Source organism: Ahaetulla prasina, chromosome 5 (assembly GCF_028640845.1).
Source record: "Ahaetulla prasina isolate Xishuangbanna chromosome 5, ASM2864084v1, whole genome shotgun sequence".
Taxonomy (NCBI): domain Eukaryota; kingdom Metazoa; phylum Chordata; class Lepidosauria; order Squamata; family Colubridae; genus Ahaetulla; species Ahaetulla prasina.
The window spans coordinates 29,719,534-29,732,575 of NC_080543.1; the positions used below are offsets into that span (position 1 = coordinate 29,719,534).

At 35.4% G+C, this 13,042-nt stretch overlaps 1 protein-coding gene across 8 annotated transcripts in view; it reads left to right on the forward strand.

Moving 5' to 3' along the window:
* Window positions 1-13,042, forward strand: part of FRY (FRY microtubule binding protein) — a 213,542-nt gene that overhangs the window by 88,341 nt on the left and 112,159 nt on the right. For all 8 annotated transcript variants that reach the window (XM_058186780.1, XM_058186781.1, XM_058186782.1 and 5 more), the window contains one exon: window positions 8,100-8,153. In XM_058186780.1, coding sequence (XP_058042763.1) covers window positions 8,100-8,153 — 54 coding nt within the window. The remainder of the gene's footprint in view (window positions 1-8,099; window positions 8,154-13,042) is intronic.

The following is a 13,042-nucleotide window of genomic DNA, read 5'->3' on the forward strand; positions in this document are numbered from 1 at the left end:
CAGGGCGGCTTACATTGTGTAAGGCAATAGTCTCATCCTATTTGTATATTTATATAGAAAGTCAACTTATTGCCCCCCCAACAATCTGGGTCCTCATTTTACCTACCTTATAAAGGATGGAAGGCTGAGTCAACCTTGGGCCTGGTGGGACTCGAGCCTGCAGTAATTGTAATTGCAGGCAGCTGTGTGCTAATAACAGGCTGCATTAGCCTGGTGAGCCATTTCCCAGCCCATGCACTAAGCAGTCTGACTTTTTGAGATTAGTAAGAGCAAACTAGCTGAGACAGAAATACCTAGATCTTTCTACTTAATGTCCAATTCTTTATATAACGTATTGTCTTATAAAATATTTATTCATGATGTCATGTTCCATGAACTGCTACAAGTGCATCACTGCAAGAATTGTAAAGGGAAAGTTAATTCCTTGAACACCTTTATTTCAACAAAGAAATACAGTAATGCATGCAGGGTTGAAAACTGAAATAATAGCACTTGACACTAAGATTTATATACTGATTTAAAGTGCTAAAATTTATAGCACTCTGTAAGCAATTCACAGATTGCCCCCAACAATCTGGATCTGCATTTTACCAACCTCAGAAGGATGAAAGGCTGAGTCAACCTTGAACCAGTCAGGATCGAACTCCTGACGGTGAGCAGAATTAGGCAGCAATACTACATTTTATCCACTGTGCCACCATAGCTCTTGTATTTTGTTGCAGGAAGGGTTCCATTTTGCACCATTTCTGTTCATTTGCTTGTAGAGGACTTAGCATTTGTTCAGATGACATACATAGCCATAATTTAAGTGGGAATCGTTTGCAGGTTACATTTAAGGCTTTCTACCATAACCACAGTTTTGTACTTAGTTCAAATGTCCACAAAACCTCCCCACAGAATATAGCTTTTCTTATTAAACTAAGTCAAGATGCAGGGCACTTTAGTGCTGCCTAAGCCACAGGTTGGCTCAGCTACTGCTACCTTCTTAGCGCAAGCATATATTTTCTTGGAACCACAGAGCTACAATGCAAGCTGAGAAAAAGACACAGCTTCTTTATCAGTCTGTTGACAGATGCCCATGAGTATGCATTCCTATGCAGATCCAAAGTACCCGCTTCAGATAATTCCGCATACTTCTAAAGAAGACTCTAAAAACAGCTTCAGTCTTAGAACTTTTCCATACCAGAATATCACTTTCAGAAAGGTGCTTCAAAATACATAATTTGTTTATGTACTCAAAGCCTGGTGTCTGTAGATCAAAATTTCAGATAGGTACAAATGGAAGAAAGCAATATTTCATATAACTAGATCCCATGCTTTAGTAAGATGTTGAAGTAAAATCAGCATTTGGATTTCAGTTTGGAAATGCATTGGAAAGTGGTACAGCCAACAAAACACAGCCTGTCCCAGTTTAATAATCTTGCTGCTCTAATATCAACTAATTGCAGTTTCCATTTTTTGAAGATGCAGTGCCCTGTAATACTTTAAATGGGAGATTATTAGATTCTATAACCATGTCTCAAATGCCAGAAACCTATCAGAAAAGGGAATCATTGCCTTTCATATCAGATAGATCTTTAATACTTTTATTGACAATTGCTGGGAGGATATGTTTGGGTGTATGCATCAGAATTCAAATAAAACTCAATTTGATGTTTTAAAGATATTTTCAGGAATGTCTTTCTTGTATTGTTTTTATTTTTTACCATAAGGGTAGAAAATCAAGTTTTGCATAAAGAACAAGTCTGCTTTCAAAACGTATTAAAGCGGTAGTTAAGTTGATAATAAGTCTATCAGTGTGTTAGAGTCTTTTGAGCTCCTCTCATGCCTTATTCATTATATCAATTGAATTTGAGGTCTGACATCCATAAAACATCCCATTCATTAAGTTGAAAATCTTACATGAATTGTCACTCAATTTATTTCTTACATGTGCAAAAATTACAGAAAGTAGTGTTTTAACTGGTTATGAGTTACATAAATATATTTTTATTTCGCTTAATTTCTCAAAATTCTTGAGAATTTTGTCATTGGACTGGTCCCATATGAATGCCTGGCCTTTATGATTTCTAGGAGGGAAAGGTGTCTGGTGACTTCTACATATTATTTATTTTTATTAGTATTAGCAGATTTCTGTGGTTTAAAAGGGGTTGCCAAAAATGTTCCTGCATCTTGCTTTTGCCTGCTATTTCCAAATTAGAATACTTATCTAAATTTTGGGTATTTCCTTCCTTTATATTATTTTTTGATTAAACATGTCACCAAAAATACGCAAACAATAACAATTTTTAAAAGACAAAGAAAATACTGACGTAATGGATAAATAAGTAAACAAAGAATCCAAAATGTCTAGGAAGTTATAATTTTCCAGTATATCATTAATCAGTTATGAACAAATGAATATAATATATAAGAAACTAAAAATCAAAGTTCTAAGCAAGGATACATATCAAGAACCATGCTCAACACAGTATGAATCACCAAGGCAAAACTGGAAATTTATTTAAATATCCCATGAAACTAAAATGTGAACTCTAAACATTGAAAACCCAAATCTTGGTTGAGTCACAAATAAATTGCAATAAAATTATGTTTCTATTTTACTAGTAAGGTACAAAGTTATTTTGGACATTGAAATGCACTTCCACAATTTGATTAATCATTTTTCCAAAGAGACAGTCAGATGACCTTTTCAATAAGAAGCACACAATATCCTTGCAGCAGTAAACAAAAGTAATTCAGTTTACTTAGAGGGAAGATATGGCTTAATAAAATATTGCAGGTTGAAATGGAAATTTGACTTTTAAAATTTATTTCATTCTAGTATGAATCATTTTCCAAATATGAAAAAAAATATATGACCTATTCATTACAGTTCATTTTTAGAATGAATTAACAACTTTAGCAATCAAAACTGCAATGATAATACCAATGGTAAAATATCTTACACCCATTTTCTATAAATATAATATTTAGAGTAAACTTAAATTCCCATTGTTATATCTTCATTACTTGTATTCAAATTCTGCATTTATTTAATAATGGAATCTTTGTGGGTTCAAATATATATAATGATATAAAGAATTTTAAAGATCAACATTCAGTTGAAATTAGAACTTTTCTTGCTGGGAATAATAGCAGTCAGCTTAAAAAGATGACGTCCCTATTGCCCGTTCTGGCATGTCCACACAGGCCCCCTTCCTCCAGGAAGGAAGAGATTTCTGAACACCTGTCTAGGAATTTCCTTCTGTTCTCATAGTAGATTTTTTTTCCTTGTGGCAGAAGCAGCTTTTAATCAAAGATGTGTGATATATCCATGCAGTTAATCTATTACATTTTGCTATGATTAATTTAAATTACATTATATAAATATTTAATTTGGTTATTTTTTATTTGCATATTTCATTTGCATTTTTATTTATTATTATATGTATTGATATATGTGTGAAGGAACAGATGACTTCTATCTTGTTCATAAATTTTGTGGAAATTACTTATTCTCTGAGTGGATCAATTGCTTTCTGCATACACATCAGTGCATGCTTTTCAAACCTTTATTAATAGACCATCATCCAGATTGTTCAGAACAGAGTCCCAGTAATCATCTCTCTTTTGTCTGCAACATTTTGGTAGATAATACTAATGTTTCCTTTTCCTGGTCCTCTTCTTTGGACTGATCAAAATTCAGATGCTTGGCAATTGGTTTCATATTTTTGACGGTTGCAGTATCCTGGGATCATGTGATCATCTTTTGCAACCTTGATAATATTTTGCAAATTTTGCAAACAAGCAAAATTAATAAGATTGACTTAGCAACTCTGTTATTAACTTAACAAATGCAATGATGCACTTAACAACTGTGGCAAGAAAGGTCGTAATATGGGGCAAAACTCACCTAAATGTTTTACTTAGCAACATAAAGTTTGGGCTCAATTATGGTCATAACTTGTGGACTCCCTGTACTCAAGTCTACAAGCTAAAAAAGAATAATTGGAAGAATATTTGTGAACCAAGAAGAAGTTCACACTTTAATTTGAAATTTACCATTGAGTTCAAGAAACATGGCACTATCTTTTGGGGATGCCATAATTCTTTCCTTTTACCTCACAAACTGTAATTATTTGTGACTTTTAAAAATCATTAGTTTGAAGAGAAATAATTGTGATCTTGAAAGCTTTTTCAATTTTAATTTTTTTAAAATATATTTTGGAAATAATTAGATTACCTTTTTTTCTAAAATTCATTATATATTCTTCTGATGAAAGTTCAGGATATGAAAATGAGACTTTAATGGGACATTGTTTTGTTAAAATAGGAATATGTTTATTTGGTGTTCTTTGGTTCTTATATAACAGCTGCTTCAGTCCAAAATACAGTGAATCATTGAAAATGAATAAACCTCTTTTGTACTAAATTTAGTGGCTGTAGATTTTGGCTCTTGGTTCTTCCAATGTGAAAGATAGTGAATAAATTGCAATAGACACATTTGGGTGGAGTAAAGAATGTTCTTCCCTTTTTGCAAATACTGTAAATAGCCAAATAGAATCTTAAGAAATCTGTGCAGCAATTTCTTAGAAGAGATTAATTTCCATAAAAAATTAGTTTTGCTAAAATGGGAAGGCAGACAATCAATAACTATATTTAGGGAGTAAAACATATAAAAGAAATGCAATAAAGTGTTGGATCCCAAAGTAATTAAACCCAATACACCTATGAGTAACATTTATTTTATGTTTTCTTCTCATGACTGCTGCACAATATTATCTTTGTGTCTATACCAGACTACTTGCATAACCCATCTTTGATTCTCTACCATCTTCTCTTCTTGTCCTTGTGCAAGCAGCATGATCATCTATCAGCCTTCCTGGCGCAGAACCAGCCGTTTCTCTGTTGTTACCCAGTGAGACCTCTGCTGTGTTCCTGGCAATCGGCATCATTTCCCTTCCCGTTCATCAAATGAATCCAGAAAGCATGTGCAGGCAGGCAGATTGCTCTTCTGTGGCTGACCTTTCTCTGAGTTGAACAGAGAGAGAAATTTTCATGTTCCCAGGAAGCCATTTCCACTATAATGACTAATTGGCACAGGACTGCCTATTCAAGTAACTGGGGTCACGGCCCACATCCTTTTTGTAAATCTTTGTGAACAACCTGCCGCTTGGCTAGTAATAGTTTATTTAGAGAAAATAGTGCTGGATAATGACTTGGATTTTTTTCTTCTTAAAATTTTGAAAGAGAATCTTTTTTCTTTTTCTTTTTTTTTAAAGATTTCATTTCTAAAATATTTTTCCTTTTTTCAGGAAGGTGGAAAACCCTACAAAGATACTGTAACACAGCTTGTAATTCATTTTTGGAAATTTTATATTTGCATTTCATTATTTTAAAATTCCGCTGTGGTATTTCTCTGGAACTGATTTCTAGTTTGTAGGCTTAAAGAAAATCGGCAAGCATTTTGTGTCAAGGGATGACAACAATGATTTAATCTCCCCATTTGCGAGTGTTTTGCATTTTAGGCCTCTTCAAAACCTCGAAGCTACCTTTAGTTCTGCTTCAGTAGAGCAATTGTTCCTAGTTGTGCCTGTTCTGATTAGTTCTAAATAGTGCAAAGAGCCATTAGGTTACGAGAGTGCATCTATTCCTTTATGCTGACTTGTGAAGCTGCTTGGTTTTTCCTAACTAAAACTATACCTTTTTAATCTGTTTCCATCTGGGAGCCTTTTTTCTTCATTTCCTCAGCATGGAGCAATCATGCTTTTCCATCTGCCATGTCTTGAGGCAGAACTGAGCTTGGTTCAACTTTTCGTTAGTCTTTCAAAATGCCATAAAATAACTTGAATGTGCAAAAGTTGATTGCATAGAGGACAGAACAAGAATTCAGTGATATAATTTTGAGAAAACCAGACTTTTTCCTGTTTCCATTCCGTTTATCCCTGGAACTTTTTTTTCTTTTTTTTCTGGTAGACAGTTATTAGGAAAGTGTATGAAGCCACTGAAGGCATCTACTGGGAGACAAGGGGGACTCCATGTGTTGTTAGTTGGCCTCTGTAAGAAAAGTGTGCTAGACTAAATGGCCTGGAATCCAATTCACCAAGATGTTGCTTATCTTTTTAAGATACAGACTTAAGATATAGGTAAGGGATGTCAAACTTGTGGCCTGCAGGCTGGATGCTCACACATTGGCCACGCCCAGTCCCATTTTAGCAAAGGGGGGGGGAAATCGTGATACATCATGTGACGACAATGTGACAACGCGAGTTTGAGACCCCAGTTATAGGTAATACCCAGGTTGCAATTTCTGCACTCTGGTACAGGCATCTAACCTTAGCGCTTTTAGTGATAATCATAATTTGTTTCCCTTTAATTTGTCAGTTGATTTGCTTGGAACAAAATCTTCAAAATAAAAAAAGCAAGGTGACCCATTGCTTGCACATACTAACCTCATACTTGACAATTGGGCATAGTGTATTTTCACAGCTTCACCGTGAAATTCAGACTGGTAAAACCGCTAGAGTGTGAACAAGAACTAAATAATTAACAATAGGGTAAGGTGATAGGAATGAAATTACTGAGTAAAGACAACATATATTTGGAGTAGGCTTGGAAAGATACAAAGGTGAACTAAAACAGGAAACATGCCCCAGATAACAGGAACTCCAAAAGAACAAAGGATTTATTAGTGCTGGAACATCAAAAGGAGGCTGTGTAAAATAAGAAAAACAGGTGAAATCTGAGAAATCTAGTTTAAGAACTAAAAATACTTTTGTCTGTCTCCTAATGCATTCAAGGTTATTTCCTATAATCTTACAAAGGATGACTACTGTTACTTAGGACACAATGTTAAAAAGGGTAATTATAATTAGTCTGATAGTCTTCTAGAATGTCTTTTAGATTTTACAGATATATATTATAGTGATGCAAACAGTTTGCATGATAAATATACAAATCCAAGACTGGAACAATCAAGAAAAATAATGTAAAACAACTCTTCCCTAGATTTTCATTTTGTTGTAAAATATTCAGAGCAAAATACACCTAGTTAGAACATTGTATATGGGGTATAAATTAATCTTTCCTTCCTCTGTAATTTCTGCATGATGAAACCCACTTCACCCCGCCCTTCAATTACTCTGGAAATAGCTTATGACTACAATAATACTTCAAGTGATGGTAATTGGGACTCAAATTTCCATCACTGAGCGATGCAGATGTAAATTGCAGTGTCATGTGCCACATCACTTAGTGATGGCAGTCCCCATTGCCGTTGTTAATCAAATTCCACCAGTCGTCAGTCAAGGTCCCATTCCAATCCAAACCCCAAGTTTTGTTCCCTCCAAGTCCCAAGCCTTGGTAAAATAAGGGACTGCCTTCAATCCCCCCCACTGCCCTATCCTGAGAAGAAGTTTTGAGAGGACATCGCCATGGGAAGAAAGCCTCATGTGGTCAGCAGCTGCCTCATGAAGGGCAGGGCAGGCATACTTGATCAGCAACGGGAGCAAGAAAACAGCAAAGGTCAACTAGGGTTGCTGGAGCCAAAAGAGGTAGAGATAAGCAGTGGGGAGATAGGCAGGTGAGGGGAATTGAAGTGCCTCTGCGTTGTAAGTGCAGGATAAATTTTGATCACAGTGTGTTGCACTGATGCATTTCCCTTTGTTCACCATCACCATAGCTGCAAACAGTCATTGAACAAATAGTTGTAAGTTGAGGACTGCTAATTGTAATTTCTCAAATACTAGGTCTGTACATAATTCTGGATCCAAATTTTAGTTTAATAATATGCACAATGTGAGCTATTTTGTTCTTCCATTCATGTAAATGAACTAACAGATTAGAATTCAGTACTTAAAGCAGTTTTGTAAGCTTGGGTCTATAACTAAATGCAGCAAATAAGACAAGTTTTTGGCTATGGTCCCAAGATAGCTTATAAATCTTACCTTAGAGGCAAATTTATTATATGTTTTGATATTTGATGTTGTGTATAGAATCCTGAAAAAACATTTTCAATTGTATTGACTTCATGAACATCTGACATAAAATGACTATATAACAGAAGCCCAATAACATTTTACAATGATAAATAATATATGTCATATATTTTATTACAGGAAAAACCATTGAGCAAATCTCTGCAACATGGAGAAGATCCACAGTTTGATCAAGTAAGTTATATTAGAGACAAGTAAATTATATCTCCTTTTACTGTCTGCACAGTAGTTCCATAGTTACTTATATGACTAAAGCAGAAGAATTACAACTTGATTAATCTTCTGCTTTGAGGCTGTTTATATTTTCAATTTATTTTAGTTTTGTTATTAAGAAAGTATGTACTGTACAGTCATTGTAGGTTAGAAAATAAAAGTGCAAGACTGAACCTACAATATATTATTGTACTTCCCCCCACCAATTGCAGAGCCAATTCATCAAGACATTAAAAATTGGCAGCTTTTGCTGAACATACATAACCTTAAATATTCACTTTAAACCTTTCTCAAGGCTGAATAACATTCTGTTTCAGCCCACATAAATCTATTTGCAGCTCTGAAAAACTTCAAAATGTTTTTACTATATATTGCTTAATAATACAATCGATTTCTTTCACCATTCGAGACTTTTTGATACCAATTGTAAAGCATGGTGATGTCAAAGTTATGGTTTGGAGCTGTTTTGCTGCATCAGGACCTGGGCAGCTAACTTTCATAGAAGCCATTATGAATCATTCATTGTACCAGAAGGTGCTTGAGGATAACATGATACCATCTGTCAGAAAATTGAAGCTCAACCAAAAGTAGACCTTGTAACATGACAATAACACTAAACATTCCAGCTTATCTATGAAGGGATCTCTGAAAAAACAACAACCCTGATGGTTCTGGAATAGCCAAATCAAAATTCAGATTTTAACCCATCAAGATGGTGTGGCATGTGCTTGAATGCTCCTTAAACATTGACAGCTGAAAAAATTATACATCGAGGAGTCTGGAAAAATTCTTCTCAGTTGATGTCAGAGAGTAATAGACAGTTATAGGTAGTCCTTGACATATGATCATTTGTTTAGGACCATTCAAAATTACGATGGTGCTGAAAAAACTGAATTCTGACCAGTTCTTACACTTATGACCATTGTAGCATCCCTACAGTCATGTGAACTCCATCTGGAACCTTCCCAGTCAGCTTCTGAAAAGCAAAGTCAATTGGGAAGCTATCAGGAAAGGTCGCAAGTTATGGTCATGTGATGTCTCATTTAACAGTCAAGGTGATTTGGTTAGCAACTGTGGCCAGAAAGGTAATAAAATCAGGTGAAGTCACATTATGCCTCACTTAATGACTGCAGCACTTAATCATGAATTTCTACACCCAATTGTAGTTGTAAGCTGAGGACTACCTGTGTAAGAGACTCCTGTGGGTAGAATATAAAATATTAGAGTCAGTAATTTACACTTATTGTTTCCGCAGAATAAAATGGCAAATCTTTTGTTGACTAAATGACTGCAAAGATAAATTTGTATAGATTGTTTTGTTAAATTACATTACTTTTATCTTTTATATACTGTTTGAATGTAAATAAAATACCAATATGTCCAATGTTTTAAAAGAAAAAGTATGCTTACTTTTTATGACTATTTGTTTTAACATTTTTATTATGTTTTATAAGCAGTGAAAAAATTACAACATAGTTTATAAATACAAAGAAATGATGAAATAGAAGTTCTTCTGCAATATAAGAAAGCTACCTGACCTATTGTTGATTTGGCATCTGTGGCTTATGTTTTTCAGTGTTGCTGAGTTTAAAATTAATTTCATAAAAGTTCTGGAAATTGACATATTGACTTACTTATTTTTTGTCCCCCCCCCCCACATTTTCTCTCTCTGTCTCTATAATACGTATAGATGCACACTGTTATTCCAGATGTTGGTTAAAAACAACTTTATATTCACATCTTATTCAACTTGTTCAAGTTGAAGAGTGCTATTAGTTTTATAACTACCTTAGCAACAGTTGAGTGGCTATCAAAGTTTTCCTGTCTCATTAAAATGTAAGACAGCTGTTGCTGGCAAAGTTTTACCAGTTATGTTTTTTGGTGAATGGTGTGTTGCAGAGGGAGTCTATGACAAGCTTCATGAGATTTAATTAGTACAACATGGAGGAGGATTCATCACTAGAGGGATAATAGTGTTTTAATCCTACTCAAAGATCAGGATAGGTTGGTTGTAGAAAAGGATTGTGAAGATTGAAACGTGGAAATAATATCTTAATATTTTAAATAAGCAACAATATGTGCAGTGGACATTTCTTTTGGGGTCAAGCATGCCATAATGACAGCAGCAGCATGCCATAGTGATATGAACCTGCAGGTGTGTACATGAAGTCTGTGGTCACATACTGTGGGCACTGTGGGCACTGCAGTGTGGCCTACAAAAAGAACAAGACCTTACAGATGCCTATGGCCTATGCTTGCTATTTCTAGCTTGGTTCTTAGGCATATGCAAACCATTGAAGGAGTGCTTCGCAAAGTGTTGAAGTACTACATCCAGTTAAAACAGCTGTTCTCAACCTGTGGGTCGCGACCCCATTGGGGGTCGAATGACGATTTGCCAGGGGTCGCCTAAGACCATTGGAAATATGGGAAGTATACTTGCGAGTCGAAGAATCGCGCTCCAGTGGTTGACTCCACAAGCAATCACTCCCAATCGCTAGCCTAATCTGGCTTCAGGCGCGATAAACTTAATAGGGGAGGAGTCTCCGCTTTAATGCCTCCGTCCTCAAGGCAATCACAAGCAGTTCAGATCGCTAGCCAATACGGCTTCAGGCGCGATAAATTAAAAAAACAGTTTGCTGCTTTTTTCCCCCTTCTGCGGCTGCTGAGGCGCGCTGAGATCGCTGCGAAAATAATTTTACGTTGGGGTCACCACATCGTGGGGAATTGTATTAAAGGGGTCGCAGCACTATAAAGGTTGAGAACCACTGAGTTAAAAGCTCAGAACAGATAGATAAAGGATACACCACATTTTCTGAGAACTTCTGAAATTATTGTGAAGATGGAGCAATTAGAAATTGTGTGATGCCCTTTGTTTTGAGGAATGGTTCAGAGGTGTACTTCAATAATTTTGTGAAGCAGGTCTTCAAATGAATTGCCTATCCCTACTAATAATAAATTTAACGAAGATATATAGTGATTTATATTCTGATTTTTGACAGATTAGTAACTCTTTTTTTATTATTACTTATGTCAGAGCAAACTTTAGGTGACTTATTTTTCAAATTCTTCCAAAATAATTATGAAAAGTATATTTGTATAGACTGTTTTCAATGCCCTGCTAGCAGGGCGTTTGCTTGTGTAGGGTGGGTATCTCAAACTGCATGCTCTGTAGTTCATTCAGGTTGGAAGAACATGATCATTTTGTGTAACAAGGACCCATTTGTACATCTGCACACTCCCTTTCAGTAGTAACACAGAGCTAGAATTCTTCTCACACTGGCTGTGATTCCAATAAATGGAGGGGTTGAGTAACCAGCATGCTGACTTAGACGTTCCTCCCTTCCTGTATTCTAAGAGTCAGTTTCTGTAAATTCCACCCTTCCTTCCTGACTTATAAGACCAATGACTGAAAAAGTTAAAAAGCTAAAGATACTGTGTATTTAGTGTACATTACATTGGGCACCACTGTTCAATAAATTAGGCATTAATAGGTGAAGCTGCATATCTGTAAGTTATACATACCATGCTTAACAAACCAAGCTGAGACCAGTACAGTTGCTTGTTCAAATCAAATCAATACATTTATAACAATTATCTTACTAATAGACCATTGGGACTACATACCCAGTGACAAAAATAGGAGAATATTAATGAAAAATCATGTGGCAAAAGTTATTTATATATTTGTTGGTTTGTTTGTCTATCAAACTTGATAACCTGCCATCTCCCTTGTAGAAGGGCTCTATGGGTTATCTCCGTAACCATCAGGTGAAAATCTATATGAACTCAGAACTTCACTGTGAAAATACATCCGAACAGGCAGCTGACATTGCAGATCAGCCAAGTGAGAAAATCAGGAACAAATGAGAGAGAGGTGAAGCATTCAGAGAAAGAAATGGTCACTATTCACTTATCAAGAAAAATGTCAGTATTTGCAAAATTCCATTACCAAGGATCAGCATAATACACAGGAATTGGAGAGAAATCTGTAATATGAATTTGAGATAGGGTTTAAGAAAAAGAAAGCTGAGAAAGACTACAAGTACTATTTCAGTTTCATTAAAGCTTTAGATATAGCCTAAGATTGAATGACACACCATTTTATTTTCTGTCTTCCAAAGGGCATTTATTTTGGCAATCTTTGTTTTTATTTTAGCTTCTTCATTCGATACTGACTTGTTTGTGCAGCTGAAAAAAAAACCTGTACTAATATGAAATTGTGAGAGACGCTATTGTCAAATTCAGATCAAATAAAAACCCAAGATGGAATCCCAATATTTTGTTTCCTTCATTGACTTACTTTATTTAAAGAAAAACTTACGTACGTTTTTCCTATTATGGGAGAATTAACAATTGGAGATTTTGATTAGGGAAAATTGCATGGGGAAAAATCCAGCACTGCGTTTATGATCCATTTGAAGGGAAAAAGGGTTAGAGATGTGAAGAAAACAAAAATTTTAGGAGGTTCTCTTCAGCTACACATTCTGCTGAAAATAATGGGATAGGTTGGCTGTAGATTGGTTAAGGTGCGCAGGATAATTATATACTTCCCTGCTGCTTGCAGATACCAAACCTGCTACAACATATAATATTGCCAGGTTGTGCACAGCGGCACTTAAAATCTGTCAGAAAATAACCTGTAGTTTTGTTTTGTTTGTGATTTTATTTGTGTTTGTGATTTTAGATTTTAGAGTGCTCTGTATTGTGATATATTTGGCTTGCCATGTTCCTCTATGCCAGGGCTGTCAAACTCGTGGCCCACGGGCCAGATGCATAATGCACTGACCACATCCACTCCCTGTTAAGCAAAGGGGGAAAATGTCACAATATGTCATGTGACGATACTGTGA